Below are 19,520 nucleotides of genomic sequence, written 5' to 3' on the forward strand. Positions count from 1 at the left end.
CCCCCCGTGCTTTCTCCAGGGTGTCACCCTCCTCTCTCTGGGGTCCCTTCCCCAGGGGACACTCATTTGTCCCCTTTCCTGACGCTCCCACCTCCACCCTCACCACCTGACAGCCTGCCCTCGCCTCGTCTCTGGGAACCTCGCTCCCCGCCAGGCCCCGGGGAAGAGCCGCGGCCCGCAGCCGGGGTCAGGAACACACTGTCACCGGGCTTCCACCCCGAGTGTCACCGCTGCCCGGGCCCTCGGCTCGGGGCCTCACCCGCGCCCTCCGCCGTCGCCCGCTGCAGGCCCCGGAGTGTGTCTGTCACGCGTGAGCGCTGCCTGGCACCTCGTGTGGCTCGGATCCGGGCGTCACGGCTGCAGTGTGACGTGGTGTCTTTACTTCGCGTCAGCCTTACTGTTGCAAGAACCTACTCCTGTCATTTCATTTCTTCCTGAACGTCGTTGTTTGGGGTCGTCCGACATTTCACACCACCAGCAGCATTTTTAAAATGCATTCAAGGTCTTCATTTAGTAAGCTTTAAAAAACTCACCGAGTCCCTATTTTGTGCTGAATGAAAAACTCACCCGCCAGGATGTGGAGGGGGGGGGGGTGGGGGGGGACGGGCGTGGCGCGTGGTGGTGGTGGTGACGGGGCAGGAGGCGGGGGAGGAGAGAATGCACCCAGAGGAGCCTGGGACACCGTGTGGGGCGTCGGTGAAGATCACGTAGGTGCTATGGAGACCCAGCTGAGACCGAAACGCCCAGCTGGACCGTGCACCCTGAGGCAGTGGTGGGGAGGGCACCCTCCCAGTGAGGGGGTGCACACATGAACGGAGAAGCCAGGGCATGGCGCGCAGGGCCGTCTCGGGCGGCTGAGGGTTCTGGGGCTGCGCTGGCGGCGTTCGGCTCACAGGCGTCCCTCCATCGGCGCTTGCACCGGCGCCGGAGTTGGACACGGCCCTCCTCGCCACGCCGACCAGGAAAACGAGCAGCCGAGAGGCGAGGTCGTCGTCTCCTGGACACACAGCCGATGAGTGCGGCGCTGCGGTCTCCGTGCAGACGCGACTTCCAGGCCCGCACCCTGACCGCTCCGCGGGCGCCGGCTCGCTCCTGTCTCCGTGAAGCACGGACCGCTGCTGCTGTTGCTTGTGACGGATTCGGGCGGCAGGTTTTTTAGGTCAGACGTCGTATGTGCTGGAGTGTACTGGGTTACGCTGACAGTAACATCTCACTAACCCCAAGCACGCTGATGTCGGGCTGCCGTGTCCCTGTCTGCCCCGCCGGGCACCGCAGAGGGGGCGGGGCCACATCGCTGAGCAACGGTTCCCCCCCCACCCCGTGTTCTCCCTGTTCCCGCCGCCCGCACTCGACCGCGTCAGGACACACCGCTGGCTGTCGTCAGCGGTCCCGCACTCCCCGCCGAGCGAGCACTCACGGGGGAAGTCTGAGTCTCTGGAGCTGAGCCGTGAGGGAGTAGATTCGGAGCTGGACACCGGGGAGACACAGAAGCACATCACGGCCACTCGCGGTGGAGGGACAGGAAGGAGACGAGTCTCCGAACGCACACGGGGCGGAGCAGCCCTCTCGCCCGCGGCTCCCAGACTGCCTTGCACCGTGCCAGGAATCGGGGTGCGAGGAGCAGGGGCAGGGAACCCCAGCCCCCAGTCCCCCACGTCGTGTTTGGGACACCCCAGAACACGCGCCAGGGCCTTCTTGAGTCCTTGGAGGCCCTTTGGAGGGTTGTTCTCCTCATTTTTTCTCTAATTGTTGGTCCTTTGGTTGTTTGGTCAGTTCCCAAGGACAAGCGGGCAGCATGCCTTCAGGCGACCGCAAACACCAGGTGCAGGGACGCTGGGGCCGCCGTTCACGCCGGCCCGGCCCCCGGCGAGTGATGAGAGACACCTGTGAGACCAGTGACGGCGACCACTGCGCTCAGACCTGTGGGCGTCCTTGAACCTGTGCTGTGCTGGGGCAGGGAACAGTCCCTGGCCCAGAGCAGGCTTTGGATTCTGTATCTGTTGAATAAACGGCAAAAGATAAATAATGGAAGTCATAAGCAAAGAACGTTTTTTGTAAAAAGTCATTCCTTAAAATTGAAACATTGTTTACGTCTAATTATTTCCCGTTTGTCAGTGTATACACAAACATACACGCATTCACAAACACAAACACACCCATATCCATACACATGGGTTTCCGATTACACTGAGTGCAAAATATATATATTCATATGTATACTCAGTGTATGTGTATATATGTGCAATATACATTGCACTCGGTATGCACCTGAAATCCTTTTCTCTTTTAGCTGACTCCCATTTGGATAGCAAAGTAATTACTTTTCCCGCTGTCCTGGCCACCACTCAGATAAGGAGTGTGACTGGGGAGTCGGAGCTGGTCGGTTTCCGTTCTGCAGGCCAGCGCCGTTAGCCCACTTGCCTCCCTTCTCACAGAAATCGTGCTGTTTAAACTGGGAAGATAGCAGCTCCTGCTTCTATTAGGAACAAGAACCCTTTTCTGCTCCATAATATGCTCAATTACCTTTGGATTGATCCATGAATAAATTATAATCCAAATAGACTTCTTTACCTTAAAGCTTTGTGGGCTTAAGGTATCACTGTTGATTCATTACGCTGTCACTTTTCTATCGGCAGTGTAATGCTCTTTCTATCCGGGCGCGGGCAGTTTGAGCGTGAGATACTGTTATCTCTAAATGAGTAGGATTTAGCTCTTCTGGTGAGAACAAATTCATCAGCGATGAATCCCCGGAGAAGCTATTGAAACAAAAATCACACCATTTCTGAGCTTTTTCAGTTCATCTGTTACAAAGCAGCTTCTGAGAGCTCTAAAGAACTTTTTTCCTTTGTTTAAAACATATAGCACGGCGCTCAAGCCCTCTCGCCCCGGGTTACCGCGGGCTGCGACTTTTTCTGCGGGAGAATAATGAATGATGTGGACCCGCGCTGGCCGCTGGCCGCCGGCCGGCCGCGGCCCTTCCAGCGATGGGAAATCAATGAGCTGTGTGTTCAGGCGGAGGTCTGAGCTAAACGCTTTAGTAGTCATCACCGATGGCTGGCACGCACCGTGGCCGTCCACACCTTCATCTCTGCGTTCGCTCTCTGAGTTTCCGCCTGCTTCGCTCTGTTTCTTCGGCGAGATCAGAACTCCATCCCGCCTGAAGGGAGTCATGCGGGGAGGTGGTCCTTTGGTGCGGGGGGGAATTGATCTTCATTTCTGGAGAGCTTTGCTTTTAAAACGTTCGGCACGCAGAAATGCTGGAGGCGTCCTAACACCCGCCGTGTGATTTGAAAACGGAAACAAGAACAAAAGCATGTGGCCCCGGCCGGCGAGGCTCAGGCGGTCGGAGCGTCGTCCCGGCCCCTTTCAGCTGCTGGCCCTGTGCCCGGTGTGGGCACCGGCCGTCCCTGGTCCCTGGCTGGGGCGCGTCCCGGAGGCAACTGACTGGCGCTTCACTCTCGCGTCGACGTGTTTCTCTCTCTCCCTCCCTCTCTCTCTAAAAAGCAATAAAACGATGTCCTAGGGTGATATTTTCTGTAATTGTTTGCGGTGGTCGACCCCATTTGCCGTGAAGATAAGAAAGTAAAAATCGAAGTTACAAAAAGCATTTAACTTTCTTACACGAAGGCAGAAAACCTTGAACTTCTCGAAGCTGCGCCTGGGCCCGGGCCCGCCTGGGCAGCAGTGAGGACTGCACCTGAGGGGCCCTCGTCCGCTGGAGAGGAGGACCGGGGCCGGGCAGGGCCATCACTCACGTTTTGTGTGGGTGGGCTTTCGGTGTAAAGAAAAATCTGGCAACACTTTTCCTTCTCTTCCACCGACTCTTCCAGCAAACACACAGAGCGGATCCCGTGGGAGCCCACGGTGCATTCCACGGGAGCCTCTCCCTAGGACCGATTGCAAAAATGAGCACGTCTTCGAATCCTGACACCGGCAGCCGCGGAAAGGCTGCACAGTTCACACGCGGCAACTGTGGCCGGCCGCCGCAAACGACTACAGGAAATTCCGGGCTGGCAGATATCTACTGAGGCCGTGTTCCGCTCAGCACCGGGGGACTTTCTGTTGATATTGTTCTTATCCATTTCCGTCATTGGAACAATATGAAATCGCCATTGTTTCAATGGAAACTTCGTTTCTTCCCCTTTGAATAACGAATAATAAAAACGAGGGGAAAGCCTCCTCTGGTCTACGTTTAAAAGGAGAGGAATCGGAAAGTTCCAAGGATGGGACTTCCTGGGACGACTTAGGGGACTCCGAGCTGGGGCTAGACGGCGCGGGGCAAGGAGGGGAGACCCGGTCACAGGGAGGCGGGAGGGCGCTGCAGGTTCCCACCGAACCCACCACCGGGGGGCTCTGCGAGGACCCGGGGTCCTGGGCTGCAGCACCACGTGCCCGGAGATCCTCAGGAATACAAGCTGGGAAGTAAGGGGCCGTGGTGTGCAGGAGAAGAATTGGGGCGGGGGGGACACCCCAATGTGCAGAAGCGTCCACCACTCTGCGATGTCACTGGGGTCCCAGGGAATCTCCTGACGCCGAGTGGAATCCCTGCCACCTTGCCGGAAAAAGGCATTTCAGTTCGAAAGAGGACATTTCAGACTAGCATTACATTGTCTCCATTAAAGAGACTTACGTGTGTGCTAAGTGGTGAGGATTTGTGTTATGCTCTTATTTATTCCATGCTTTTAAAAATGACAGCATCAACTTATTTTATGGTAAAAATCAATATACTGTATTCTCTCCCTCCATCATATCGTTTCGTACCACCACAGTCAGCAGACAGTGTAATTTCGGGAAGCGTGAAGGTGTAGTGATGAAGAACACAGTTCCAGTTTAATTGTATGTAAGTTAATTTGGCATTCATCACGTGGTTTCCATTGGTTTGACTTGTTGACATAATTGCAGTAAATTGATCATGGAGAAAGCAGTCTTCGGAATTGCCACGTCCGTGTGCTCTGCCCGGATGAATTTTCAGTGGCCGTCCGGCTTAACTAGAGCATCTTCCAGTCCCGCCTCCCCTCCCTGCTGGCGACCCCGGAGGGAGGGGGGAAGGCGTGTTCTCCCAGGGCACCTTGTTCCCTGGGGGGGCGGGGCCAGTGTCCCCAAGGAAGTGTGTCTCTTCACCTGCGGGCGGGCTGGCCAGGCCAGAGGCCGGGCCGGCCTTGGAGCGCGGCAGAGTCCAGGCCTCCGTCCGCAAGGTCAGCGGTGTGCGACCTCACTCATCCCACGGCACACACGTAAAGTCCTGTGGCACACCAAAAGATATGTTTTTTTGCCAGTCTGACCAAAAAAAGGCACAATTTTCATGGATTCTTCACCAAGAAAATAATGATAGTAATGACCTACGGTTTTTGTTCCAGAGTGACTTTTTATAAAGTCAGGTGCCTATAGTTGTATGTTTCTGGTACCGAGAATTAGCCAATCAGACACAGCCTGACTGTGTGAAGTGACCAATCAGGTGCACTCTGTCACATGACCTGTACAGACAGAGCATGCGCACTGCATGGCCACTGCTGGGTCGGCGGCTGTCGCTGTTTCAGACCGTCTAAGAGAGAAGAGGTTGGTGCTCCTGGCTAGACAGCCCAGATGCTGCACGATTTACAAACTCCGGTGGCACGCCCGTGCACTGCGGTATACCAGTTGACCGTCGCTGAGCTAGATAAATGCATAGTGTGAGGGCACTTTCTCGTTAAGCTGAGACCGCTTACACTGTCCCACACCACACAGGTGTCCTTCTAAATGAACTGTGTGAAGTCCAATTGAATAATAACCTTGAAGTTTAAAGCTCCACGGCACAACTTTGAATTCTGATAGGGCTGGTTTAAACACTCGGGTATTTCAAATTTATTTCCTATACTGAGAAATCAATATCTTTACCATTTTGTGTTTAGCTCTTCCAGTGAATTGCAGTCAACATTCACTACCAACTTTGAAGAGCTGTAGTGAGAATTTGAACACGGTAACAGGGATACAGATTAGAACTTGGGCAAAGTGCCTGCGCCATTGACGGGAGCATCTGTCAGGGCTGCGGCCGTGTCTGTGCTGTGCTAAAACCTGGTGAAGGGGGAAAGACACCGATGGAGCTCACCTTCTGTGCGTGCGAACCGGACCGAGGGCCTGGCTGACAGCTCCTGGTTTCAGTGGGTGGCTTTGGTTTACCGTCTCGAACCCTCTTCCATTTAGAAATGTAGTTTCATTAACACTTTCGTACCTCAGACACACATGCCTGGTAAGAGCCTGCTGCCCTCGTGTCCTTTCCGATACAGAATGGAGTCTGGCCCCCAGCACCCGGTGGCCCGGGAAGGTGCACGTGAAACTGTCTCAAACGCGCCTTTGTTTGCTCGCACGTGTGTTTACATCCTCACAAGCTAACGTGCTCTCTCATTCGTGTGTTTCCCTCCTAGAAACTGCCCAGCTTCGGACCTTACCTTGAACAGCGCAAGAAGATCATCGCGGAGCACAAGATCAAACTGAAGGAAGAAGGCACAGCTCCTCCGCCCCCGGGGAGACAACCCTTTCCCCTCAAGAAGCCTGTTCCTTCCGTCAAGGTAACACTGCAGCCACACCGTGGCGCGTGTATTCGGCCGTTTACCTGTACAGTGTGGTCTCGTGTCTGTCTGCCGCCCGCACGGCCGCCCCCACCTGGGTCGCCGCCGCACTGAACGCTCAGCTGCTTGGCATGGTTTTCGGAGCCGGTCCTCCCTCCCGAGTCCCGCGTCTCCGTGAACCCCACCCACGCTCTTCCCTGAGCCAGCCTGAGTTCCGCCCTGTCCCTCGCCCACTCGTGAGTCCGTCCCCAGGGTCTGCCGCTTCCGTCTGTCTCTCCGGCCCCTCCTCTTCCATCCTCCCCTTTCTGCGGGGACCTCAGTACAATACAGGCTTCGCACAGCCCCTCCCGGGATTCTGGGGCCCCGGGACCCTGCCTGCTGACCTCCCCCTGCCGTATCCGCTCTTATCTAGTGCATCCTCCAGCCACACGCTCTGCACACGTGACTCAGACATGGTCCCCACGCTGTGGATTTATTCTGGCACATGCTCTGCACACGTGACTCAGACGTGGCCCCCGCACCGTGCATTTATTCCCGCACACACGCACAGGCACGTGTCCTTCCCCCTGCTGCTTCATTGCCGCTTTCGTGTTTCCCTGCCGTGTCTCCTGTCCTTGGCGCCCTGTGCTTCCTCGCCCGCTTCCTGGAGGCCTGGCCAACCTGCACCCACGCCTCAGCTGTGTTCTCCGCCCATCCGTTTTGTGCAGCCGATTCTGTCCCCTGCCCGCTGGCCTCCGTGTGGACTCCTTGCTCAACAGGGTGAACTCCCACGTGCTGCCCCGTCTGTCCCCCTGTCGGCCAGTGCGGGGCGTCAGCCCCGAGCACCCACAAAGGAGCCCCAGCGCCCCACACAGCTAGCCCTGCCCGCTGTCCGGGCGGGTCCTCCAGCTCTGCGCCCAGGGCTCTGTCTGACCAGGGCTCCGTCGGTCGCCCCTGGCTACGAGGGTGACAGTCCTCCTTCCACACCAGCCACGCACAGCAGGCCTCCCCTCTCCTGTCCCTCGTTCCTCTCCCGAGCCTCGGTGAGGATGTCCTGGCCCGGAGCCTCAGGAGGAGGCGCTGTCTGCGTCTCCGGTCAGCTGGGGCGTCCCGAGCATCCGCTCTGCGGCCGGCACGGAGCTGGGCACCAGGTCTGCGTGCGGTGACAGGTGGGTGCGGCCCGTGGCTCAGGGGCCGCCCCCGCAACCCGGGAGTGGGCTCGACGCTGGGCACGCCGCGTGAATTTTAGCGAGAAGGAAATCTCTCCTGGAGGGGCCGGAGCCTGGCGAGGGAGACAGACGCGAGTTGGAAACTGTTTCCAGTTCAGTCGGATGCGCACAAAGCGCCCCGGGGTGCAGAGGAGTGGGGGGTTAGTTCCGCCTTGGCTGGTCGCGGAGCGCTCCACGGGGATGATGCGGCGTCTCACACGGAGTTTAATAAATTAGTGCCAAGTAAGCAGAGAATTAATAATAAAAGCTAATATTTATAGAGTCCTTACGAGGTTTCAGGCCCTGTTTTCCGTGTTTGCGGATTAACTCGTTCCCTCTCACGGCGGCGGCCCAGTCGGCCAGCAGTACCTGTGTTTCCCTGCTTCCCTGGGTAAGTGGTTAGCACACAGAGAGGTCGAACCCCTGGCCCAAGGTCACACAGCCAGGAGAGCATCGGCGCCCAGGTTTCGTCCCACAGTCTGTCTCCAGACGGGGCCCTTGCGCACCACCCTCTGCGGCCCCCCACGGAAGGAAAGTGAGGAAGGTCGCACGCCCAGGGAGTTGTGTGTGTGGAAAGCACCGAGTTCGTGTCTGCTCGAACCCGCGCGCAGCCACGGGGCCTGGGGCCTGCGGTCCAGGGTGCAGTCCCCGGGTGGACAGGCAGGGGCGCAGAGAGGCAGACTGGCCCTCCGTCCTCCGCTCCGTGGGAGCTCCTGGGAGGGCGGGCCTGGCAGACAGTGACCTAGTGTGCTCAGGTCAGTCGTCCTCAACGACCAGGTGTCGCAGGGCGGGGGGAGCTCGGACCGAACCGCCCAGGGTCTCAGCTGCAGTGTTGGGGTTACTTACTCCTGCGTCGCCCTGTGGCCGGGGGTCCTGGAGGGTGGTGCCCCTGCCGCCAGCTTGGCCTTGCCTCCGGAGACGCTGCAGAGTGGCCTCGGGGGCCGTCGGGCCGAGCCTTTCTCTCAAAGTTCATTCCACATGAATGTTGCTTTTAAAAAATACTTTCGAGCCCTGGCTGGCGTAGCTCAGTGGATTGAGCATGGGCTGCAAACCAAAGTGTCGCAGGTTCGATTCCCAGTCAGGGCACATGCCTGGGTCACAGGCCACAACCCCAGCAACCACACATTGATGTTTCTCTCTCTCTCTCTCTCTCTCTCTCTCTTTCTCCCTCCCTTCCCTCTCTAAAAATGAATAAATAAAACCTTTTAAAAATACTTTCAGTCATCCCCAGTAAATGATTAGTTGAAAAGATGTGATTCTGGAATCCGTGGTCCTTCACAGCAGGGATTTCGGGAGCACACCTCGGAATCCAGCGGACCACCTGTGCCTGAAAGGACTGGCCACCGCTTTCCCTGCACAGAGACGCGCGCATAAACACTCCCGCGGAGCAGGGCGGCTGCAGCCGGCTGCCGCGCTTCTGTGCAGCCACGCCCGCTTGGGACGGCGCGAGTGGTAGCCCCTGCTGTGCACGGGCGCGGGCCCCAGAGGGACGAGCCCAGCCCCCAGCGCCTCACGGACCCTTCAGGCGTCTCGGTGAAATTCAGGGCGCGCCCTCAGGGGTCTTTATTGGCTGGGAGCACCGCCCGGAGGCTCCGAGTCTTAAACAGACGCCCACGTTTCCAGCCACCTAGAATGACAGTTTATTTTCTTGGATATTCTTTTCCAAAAACAATTGAAAATACTTGTCATTCTTTGATCTTCTTCTAGATAAAAAAAATATTTGTTTTTTAAGGATTTTATTTATTTTTAGAGAGAGAGGGAGGGAGAGAAGCACCCACGTGTGAGAGGAACACCCATTGGTGGCTGCTTGCACACCCCCAACCAGGACGGCCCACAGCTCAGGGCTGTGCCCTGACTGGGAACCAAACCAGCAACCTCTCACCTTGCAGGATGGCACCCAGCCCGCTGAGCCTCGCCCTGTCAGGGCTACAATCTCCTCAAGAACTGTAGGGACCGGGGGGGAGGGGTGCATTTTAGCACCAAGTGCTCACACCGTACAGAGGCTCTGAGGACCTTGTTTTGCTTTGTTTCACGTTTAAATGACGATGTTCCAGCAAATGACAGCAGCAGGTCTCCAGCAGAGAGCACAAGCCACGTGCCGTGTGCACAGAGTGTGAGCGTGCCTCCGACGGCGAAGTCTCTCAGGACGACACGCTGCACACGGAGCGGCCGTGCGGGCTGGACGGCCCCGGCGGGAGTTTCCTGTCTCGTCGTCCTCCGACCATTCCCGGTGACTCGAGCAGGGCCCTGGTCCGGTTCAGTGAAACAGCGGCTTTGATTGGTGAACTGGCCCGATTGAAAACGGTTCTTTACTGCCACATGTAAATGGCCCTTTATAGCCAGAGAGTGATGTCATGCATCTACTCTCTTAAGATATTACTAGAGAATATTAAACCTGCCCAGATGCTTTGATAATGATCGCTGTGTATTTAAAGAGACACTCAAATCTGTTTGTGAATTTCCTACCAATATGCTCGTTCCGTGAACCAGCGGGTAGCCCTTAGCCCACAAACATGTGCCAGTACTGTGCTGTGTGTTTAGCACATACGTGAACAAAAGATGCCTTTATTTCACCATGTATCTGAGTGCCTGTCAGGTTTCGGTGGTCTACAGGAACCAGATACACCACGTGAGACCCAAAAATGAAAAAAAAAAAACACACGAAGAGAAGGCATGTAGGGAACCAAGCAGAGAAAACGTCTGTGACACGGAGCAGAACGTGCTGAACAGAGGAACAGGAGACGAGTCGGCACAGCAGAGCGCCCCCGGGCGCGGGTCTGGGGCCGGACAGCGGCGGTCTGCGTGTCTGCTCCACGCCTCACCGCTGACCTTGGACAACACGGGTGGGAACTGTGCGGCTCGACACGAACGTGTCTCCCTCTCAAACACACGCACCCGGCCCTTCCTGTCCACGGGTGCCCCGCCTGCGGGCTCCACCAGCACAGACCAGTAACAGCACCGTGCGTCCCGTCTGTGCACTGAGAATGCTGCCGATTGTGACCTGCGGCCGGTTCCCTCCGCCGGTGCACGGGCCGGCCGGACAGTCCGAGTTGTGTGTGCATCCTCCCCGCACGGCACTGTCCGCCCCGAGCCCCCTCGCTGTGTGAGGCCCGACTTGCGGAGTTTTGTAGCCTCCGGCCTCAGCCCCCGTGGTCGGTGGGAGCTGTGAGGGTTGAAGGAGAAGGCCCTGAAGTGAGCTCGGGCGCCAGCCTGGTGCGCAGTGAGAACCGAACTGAACCGCTGTCTGCCCTCGCCAGCTCCCCACCGCACATCAAAGACCACCGGCCCTTCTGGGGAGGAAACCCAGCAGGGGGGAGGGGGAGCGGCAGGAGAAGAGACAGAGAGAGACCCCCCTCTCCCACTTGGTGCGGAGGAGGAGGAGGGGCGCACGGAGGGCAGGGTCACCCGTGGCAGCGGCAGACCAGCAGTCCCTGAAGGAGGGACGGGCCTCCTCGGAGCGGCCACGGGGCGGGAAGGAGGGGCCATCTGGACCGAGAACTCCGCACGAACTTCGGCTTCGGCGCCAGGGCAGTCATTGGCAAGGGTGCCCGGGTCAGCCGAGACGCGCCGCCGCGTTGGGAGGTGGGGAGGGCAGACCCAGAGTGCGAGCGGGTGGGAGGCCCTGAGTGCCCGCCCGAAGGGGAGCCCGGCTTCAGCAGCAGGCGTGGGCGGGAGGTGGGGAGTCGGGTGTGTGCGGGGAGGCCGACAGCGTGGCGGCGTGGGGCGGGTGGGCAGGAAGGACGTGAGGAGGGGGCTGGGCCGGGAGAAGTCCAGGGGCCGCGGCGAGGGGCTGCAGTGCACGCGGGAAGACGGTCAGAAGGTGCTGCAGACCCAGAACACAAAGACTCAGCAACGGGTGCGCCCGGGGCGTCGGGAGAGGTCTCGGCGAAACACACCTCCGAAATGCCAAGGCCAGGCGCGCGGGACAGTCCTGACAGCGCTCACAAGCGTAAGAACGCCACCAGGCCCAGCTTTGTGGTGCGGGTGCTGGGTTCGGTGTGTGGGGAAACTGAGGCAGAGCCCGCTCCGTGCGGCCGACGAGGGGGCCCCCGGAGCCGGTGAGGGCCGCGGGCGTGGAGATACTGACTCTGACGCCGGAGCCCCCGGCCGCCGGCAGACCGCGGCCACGTTGCCCTCACTCCTTCAGCGCAGCGCAAGGGGAGCGTGAGTGAGGACGGTGGCGTGCGCTTCCTCTGGCCCCGGGAGGCGCACGGGTAAAACTCGCGCAGTAACGTGGAGTTTGCTCCGGTTTGAAAACTCGGGGTCGTGGGCACACTGGCACTGAGCGCTGAAAGGGGGGCGGAAACTGGTAGAAAGGGAAACCCAGGCCCTTAAAGGCGGAGCAGAAGAGACAGCGCCGGGGCGGGGCGGGGCGGGGAGGAAGGTGGGAGGAGGAGGAGGCCTCCCTGAGCCCGGACCTTGAACTCCAACCAAAGACTCTCTTGGTGAACGTTAGAAACGAAAGCGGAGGATCTTGACAGCATACTAATCTGACAAACATTGTTACATTCTTCTGTTTTGTTTTACGACACAAAGTGTTTCTTATTGTTGATGAAACATCTGTGCTTCCCATATTAAGCACGCTCTTAATTAACGTGAAGAACAAAGCCGTGTGTAACCACGTGCAATTCTTCTGTGGTGAATGAGGAAAATCCCGGTCCTCACACAGTGAAAGAGCGTCTTGTTTAGCTATTAGACGAGCCTAATCAATTAACATAAATTAGAATTTTTAAATAGTGCAATATACTCTTCAAGGCATGACAGGTGGGCGTGCTAAATGAAAATCCGGAATCCAGACGCAGCGATATGGATGCAAAGCGTTCAGGTGTTTGTTTCCCTCATGCCTCCCCATCTAGAGACTTCTGGCAGAGGTGCATTACCCTGCGTCGGGGTCCCAGGTAGAGAAGCAGCAAGCCGCCACCTCCGAAAAGAGTGTCACTTCTTCCGTCCACAGAGACACTGGTCAGACAGCAGGGAGCCCACGGGGTGCGGTCGCTAAGGTCTCGTGTTTCTCAGCGAGGCTTGCACGCTGCCCACCGTGCCGGGGGCACACCTGCGGACGCTGCAGTGGCGGCAGGTGCACGCACCTGTGAGCGCTGCGGCCGTCAGAGGGTCCTGGGCCCCTCAGCGCGACACCCCGTAAAAACGGGGGCGTTTAGACGGACCCCAGTTAGTCATCCCAGCGAGCGCCGAGAGTGACTCGAGGCCTGTCTCCCAGGATGTCATCGGGAGGGCGCTGCCGTACCTGGGGACCTTCCGGGACCTGAGCACCGTGGAGCACGTGGTGGCCCTGATCGATGAAGAGATGTGCATCAACTGCGGCAAGTGCTACATGACCTGCAACGACTCCGGCTACCAGGTGAGCGCTCTGCGCCGACCAGGCTGCCGGGGGTGGGGGGGCGGGGGGGGCGGGGGGCACGCTTCCTCTGGCTTTTGTAGACCAGGCGTGCCGATGGGGGCCCCCCCGGCCACGGCCCCTCGCCCACGTGGCACAGCGTCTCTAAGCAGAGGGAGCCCCACCTGACAGCAACAGTGCCACCGTTCCTTGCTTGGTATCTCCTTAACTCCGCTGGAGGGGAGGTGCCACCCCAAGAGAGAACGTCACTGACTACAGACATTGGGGAGCTCTGGGGTTCGGCACCCGGGGGCGGGACGAGCTGTCGCTCCGGAGGAGCACGATCCCTTCCGCCGAGAGCGGTCTCTCCCCCCCTCGCCCCGCCCCCCACTGTCCACGGGCCTCGGCTGCACGGAGAAGGGAGAAGCACCTGCCCCGCCGGCTGGGCGGGCGGGGGGAGCCAGGGCACCCCGTTCTGGAAAAGCCCCCAGTGGGTTCTTCCCGAGCCTCCCCCTCAGCTGGACCTGCCCTGGGGCGGCGACCAGAAAGGGGGCGCCCCGTCTGCAGGCTGCGCATGCAGAGTAATGTTATTTACACTCGGCTCCTCAACCTGTGAAGGTAAATGGAGTTTTCAAGGTAGAGAAAATGGCCCATTTTTAGAATTCAAGTTCGTTGACCTTCTTCAGCCCAGCAGAAGGTCCGATGTTGCTCCCGGTAGGATTTTGCGCTTTCTGACCACCCAGTCGAGGCGATGTATTTTAACTTTTTTTAAAAATCCCTTCAGCCTTAATTTGACATTAGTTCTAGACCCACTTTTTAACCAATGGGTCACATTTTTTTTCCGAGCTGAGAGGTGCCTCTAACAGTTGTTTTGAAATGACTGGTGTTTTGGCACACTGACTTTTCTGTCATCTTCTCCCTAACCAACCAGTCAGAGAGCAGCCAGCAGGTTCTGCCACTAAGGTCGCACACAGCACAGGGTTCAGGCATCGAACGTCTTCGAGGTTTTGACTCTGCGCTGGTGCCCTAGCCTTGGCTCCCCGTCACCAAACATGGCCTTGTTCACGAGGCGGGAGAGGGAAGGAGAGAGGAAGTATAAACTCCCACGTTCCTCAAAGTCCTGACCCGGCTCTGAGCCGGAGGCCCCGGCCTGGTTCTCCCAGCCGGGCAGTGACAGGTGGGGACGGGCAGTGACAGGTGGGGACGGGAAGCCAGGTGTCCCAGCATCTTCAGTGATGTTTCCCCTGTGTGGTGGGACTCTGCTTGGAAATCCTCAAACCTCCAAGTTGGCTCCTAAGCTGATTTTTTCCCACTGCTTTCTTCTCAAAACTACACACGTCATTTGAAATCCAAACAGGTGCATCCTCACCCCCATGCGGGTGAGGAGGACGAGCAGGGGGTGCGGGGGCAGCGGGGTCCCCTGTCCGGTCAGACTGCAGAGGGGCCGGCCTCTGCTCAGACCAGGGGCAGAGGATGCGCGAGTCACTCCACTGCACAGCACCAGGACGATGGCTCTGAGGAATGTCCAGCACCGTGTTTCTAGTTTGAGAGGTTTTCTTTCTTCCCTCCCCTCTGGCAGCTCAGCTGTGGCTGTCTGCTCCAGCACTGCGTACACCGTCCCCACGTCCAGCTCACTGCAGGGGACAAGAGCCTGGTGCCCCCTCCCCTGTGCTGGGGGCTCAGGGGTGCCCGTGGCCTCGGGGGCCGTGACAGCCACGCTCTCCGTTTCCGTCCGCAGGCCATCCAGTTTGACCCGGAGACCCACCTGCCCAGCGTGTCGGACACCTGCACCGGCTGCACTCTGTGTCTCAGCGTCTGCCCCATCATCGACTGCATCCGGATGGTCGCCAGGACAACCCCGTATGAGCCCAAGAGAGGCTTGCCCTTGGCCGTGGGGCCGGTGTGCTGAGGTGACTGTCGCAACCGCTGGGGGCCCCGAGGCCACTCGCGCACATGTGCCTTTTTAATCGTGACCGCGCGGTCCAGCCCTTGCAAATCAGAGCAAACACCTAATTTCCAGATAGAAACCTCATGTCTAGACGCATTTCTAAATAATAATAAAAACACAAGTCGGCTACCAGGGACCATTCACCGGGCATAACATCGGGAGAAGCATTACATTGCCGTGGCCGTGAATGCCGCCACTTCCAAACCGCCCTGTGCTGTGCTCTTTGACTTCTGATTACAAGTGAAAGTAAGGATTTTAGAAGCAAGTACAATTAACATACAAAAAGTGTTTCCAAGGAAACGTTTTACGATTAAAAATTACACTTAATTTGAACACCGTTTCTAAGCAAATATAATTAGCTCCAGAGAGCACAGACAAAGAAAGTGAAATCATTTTTCGCAATGCCAGGGGAGAAAATAAAGCCAAAGGGGGTCTGCGGAAGCCCCTCTGCGGGCGCAGCTCCCCAGCAGCGGGAGCTGCCGAGGGACGGCGTTTGGGGACCCTCGGCGCCACTCTGCCGTCCGCCGCCCAGGCCCGAGGCCGGCGACCAGCCCCCACTGGGGAATCAGCGTGGTGTTCCTCTTTAAACATTTAAACTGTGCTCCCCACGAAACACAGAGTTTGATGAGAGCCCGGGTGAAAGCCACTTGTTCGCTGTGCACAGATCTGCTCTCTCTGATTTTAATAATAACCTTCATTATCGCAATTAACCTCCTAACTGCACCCACATCATGCAGCGGCGGGTCACGTGCCGCGAGATGCAAGACGGAGAAGTGCGCGCCGCAGGGGCGGAGTCGGCCCGGCCCGTCTCCCTGCGAGCGTTTGCGTTGAGGTTCAGAAACCGTGGGGTGGAAGAGAAATCTGTTTTTTCTGTGGTTGCCAAGCAGCACTTCTGCGTTTCTCCGTGTTCGTGATCAGACACATAGCCCCACGTGCTTCCTGCCCCTCTGCTTTGTGGCACTTTTTCCCGTGAATTCGGAAACAGTACATCTTGAAGGAGCAGTCCGTGGCCCGCTGCTGTGATGACTGCAGGGCGGAGAAGGCGTTTGATTATGCGCTTTCAGACCTGAACGTTGACCACAAAATCCCTGTGATGAAATAGTATCAAATAAAATTCCATGAAGCACTTGAACGCACGTGGTCCTTTGCTGCCTCCTTTGCCACTGCGGTCACACGCCCCCCGCGGGAGGTGGGGCGCGCTGGGTGGCCCCCTCCGCCTGCGAGTGATCGGGGCGTTTGCAGCCGAATCTAAGGAGCGGAAGGGCGGTGTCGCTCTGTGGACGCCCCGCCCGCTGAGCCCAGCCGTCCTCTGCCAACATGTGTCTTTCTCAGGCCACCGGCCGGGCCCCTCGCGGCGGCTCGGTGGCAGGGAGTCGTGGAAGTGGCAGCCTTCCATCGAAGGTGCCAACTTCACAATAAGAAACACCCGTGTCACCTAACGTTTCGGCCTCGCTAGTTGTGAGATGCTAAGGACTCGGAGGAACTGACTCTCGTTTGGCACCGTGGGGGCGTCTGGCCTGTTGGCCTCGGTAACAGAGTTGTCCAAAACAGAAGTTTGCCGGGGCCCCAGCCCCGGTCACAGGGCGTGGCCCCTTTCCTGTGGGAGCTCCTCCACCCGCTGGGAGCTGACGCAGAGACCTCGGGGCACACACGCCTGGGCCCCCTGGTGCGCGGACTGAACACGGACCGCGAGGGCGAGGGCGGTCCGTGACTGGGCGCCGCCCTCCCTGGGAGGGAGCGTGCGCACGCGGGCCCTCGCCCTGCTCTGCAGCCCCCGCCGCGGAGCGGAGCCGCCGGTGGGCGGGGCTTCGTGCGGCCGCGGGCCCTGTCCCCGCGCACGTGCATCCGCTTCCCGCTCGGCACTAAGAGGCCTTTCTCCTCCGTGTCGTTTGTAGGGACGTAGTGGCACTTGGCATGGGTGGCTGGCAGAGAGACTCGGGATAGAGGGAGCAGCAGAGTCACGCAATGCCATCCAGCGAGAGAGACCCCGGGCCGCGGGCCCTAGCTCCCGCGAGCCCTCGGCTCCGCAGGCGTGAGCGAAGACGTAGGACCCGACCAAGGAGCCCGGTTAGTGTTTCCCGTGCGCTTCCTCACGAGGCTGAGCTAAACGTTCCGCACGAGAGACGGTGAATGCTCTGCGCCAGCGCGGCCGGGCCGCAGGGCCCGGTGCTGCAGCAGGCACGCTTCCAGACGTTCCTCGGACGGTGGGTGGGACGAGATTTCCATTTAAACTACCGGTGGACTCTCCCAGTAAAGCAGGTTGCCCTCCCTAGGGTGGGTGGGCCTCGTCTCATCAGTTGAAGGGCTGGCTAGAACACGAGGCCGGCCTTCCCTGAGCACGAGGGACCTCTCCCGCGGACAGCCTTTGGTGTCACCCCCCCCCCCCCGCAGCGTCCGCTCTGCCTGGCTCCCCAGCAGACCGTCCCAGCTCTCACACTGTCACCCCTTCCTGAATCACCAGCCAGCCGGCCGCCCCGTCGACTCTGGACTCGAAACCTCCACGATCACAGGGGCCAAGCCCTTAAAATGTAAACCTTCTCTCTCGCACGCACACACACACACACGCACACTATTCTGTGCCTCTGGAGAGCTCTCAGTAACACAAGACGCGCTACCAGGGTTGAATGTTACAGTGGGCACTGGCGGGTTCTACTGGGTCTTTTCCCCACTAACAGCCGAGGTCATGGGCCCTCGAGGAGTCGGAGTGACTCGTCCCAGGTCACGTGGCTGGCGAGGTGTGCTGGCTCCGTCCGTCCGTCCATTGTACCGTCTGCCTTCCCTCCTGTGGTCCGCGCTCCACCGCTCAGCTCGTCTCAGTCAGACACCCGCCAAGCCCGGGCCGAGGGCCGAGGGCGGGGGCCGGGGTGGTGTCCGCTCCCTGACCCCCCACGTGCGGTCCCCGGGGGGACGGGCCTGTGGCCGCCACTGCGGCAGGCACACCGGGCAAGCGCTAGGAAAACCCCTGCAGAGAAGAGACAGACGAGCAAGGCGTTTGCCCCGGGCAAGGTGGTGGACTAAGCCAAGTGTTTAGCTCGTTAAAAAAGTGTCCTGAATAGGGAAGGAGCGAAAGGCGTCTCAAGCCGTGGAAGCGAGAGCAGCACAGGGGCGGGGCGCGTCCGGAAGGAGCGGGAAGGAGGAGAGCTGGGTGGTGGCCGGGGCACACGGGACCTGTGCTGGGAGGGGACACGGGTCTGGGGGGTCGTCGGGTCCCCCAGGGAGTCTCGGCCAGGGCTCTGTTCGTCCCCCCCCTTCAGATGCTGAGTGCCTCCCTCACACGGAGCAGGCGCTGGCTGGCGGTGACTCACCTGTGAGGGGGACACACTCGGTCCCCGCCCACTGAGCCTGCACCCCAGGGGGGCCCCCAAGAGCGAGCGAACAGACAAACCGCAGAAGCGTGGTAGGTGCTTTGGCGGGGAGAGCAGGGCCCGGGGCAGAGACGGGCAGGCGCCCCTTCTTCAGAGGGTGGGCAGGGCTGTCCTGGTGGCTGAGGGGGAGCCGACCACTGGCCGACTACTTAGGGAAGGGTGTGTCCCAGGAGAGGGAACAGCAAGCACGGAGGCTCTGAGACTGAGAGAGCCTGCACTGTTTAAATTGCTGAAAAGAGAGACGGAGGTGGAATAGGAGAAGGCAACGCCTACTGTCCACAGAGTCGGGGGACGAGGCACCTTCCCCAAGGTGTCCCCAAGAGGCTGTCCCCTCTCCCACTCTGACAGTTGCCATCACCCCCTACACAGGTGATGCCGACTTTTCTCACACTGAGTTAACGCAGAGCAAATTCTTCCCGAGTTGTTCAAGAACTCCACTGGCAAAGGAAAAGCTAAAGCTGACATGTAATGAAATACAGGAATCTGGTCAGGACAGAGGTGATCGGCCCCATTTTACAGGTGGGGAAAGCAGGACTCGGGGAGGCTCATGTGACTCGTCCCCCCAGCACCCAGCCCGCAGTGCCTGCCCTCCCCCTGACCCTGAGCCTTCCTACTGGCATCAGAATGGATACGCACCTCACACACGGGCTCTTCGGACCCGGGCTGCCACTCGCCACGCATGTGAACTCGGATCTGTCAACTAGACCCTGAACCTCAGCCTCCTCATCTTTCCCGTGGGGAAGACACTAGCCTTGCATCTAATGAGTTAGGTGCAGGTGTAACGTCTGTTGCCGTTACTTATGGGCATAGAAATGTCAAACACAGTTTTAAATGCTGATCACGAGGCTACCGACAAAATTCTACGGTTGCCAGACTCACAATCAGACCGCCCCTGTAGCAGGTGGTGGGGTCACCTCCTCAGCTCACAGCCACCGCCTGTGGCCGTCGGGGAAGAGACACCCCATGCAGTTGGAAGATCAAGAATTATTAAAAAGGAAGTAGGATAGCCAATTCTGACAAAAGTAAAAGATCCTAGGAGTAAAACATAACATATATAAGCACATGTACTTATGTAAGTATCTCATTCTATATACATAATTATCTCGTGTGTGTATATATATATAATTTTACTTTCTCAAT

General features: G+C 58.7%; 1 protein-coding gene across 3 annotated transcripts in view; it reads left to right on the top strand.

Moving 5' to 3' along the window:
- Positions 1–16,147, top strand: part of DPYD (dihydropyrimidine dehydrogenase) — a 461,487-nt gene extending 445,340 nt beyond the window's left edge. For all 3 annotated transcript variants that reach the window (XM_045816671.1, XM_045816673.1, XM_045816672.1), the window contains 3 exons: positions 6,402–6,545; positions 12,951–13,091; positions 14,806–16,147. In XM_045816671.1, the coding sequence (XP_045672627.1) occupies positions 6,402–6,545; positions 12,951–13,091; positions 14,806–14,976 (456 nt within the window). In that variant the 3' untranslated portion in view covers positions 14,977–16,147. The remainder of the gene's footprint in view (positions 1–6,401; positions 6,546–12,950; positions 13,092–14,805) is intronic.
- Positions 16,148–19,520: the final 3,373 nt, after the last annotated feature.

Source organism: Phyllostomus hastatus, unplaced genomic scaffold (genome assembly GCF_019186645.2).
Source record: "Phyllostomus hastatus isolate PE091 unplaced genomic scaffold, TTU_PhHast_1.1 phas_scaffold_216, whole genome shotgun sequence".
In the NCBI taxonomy this organism is placed as follows: Eukaryota; Metazoa; Chordata; class Mammalia; order Chiroptera; family Phyllostomidae; genus Phyllostomus; species Phyllostomus hastatus.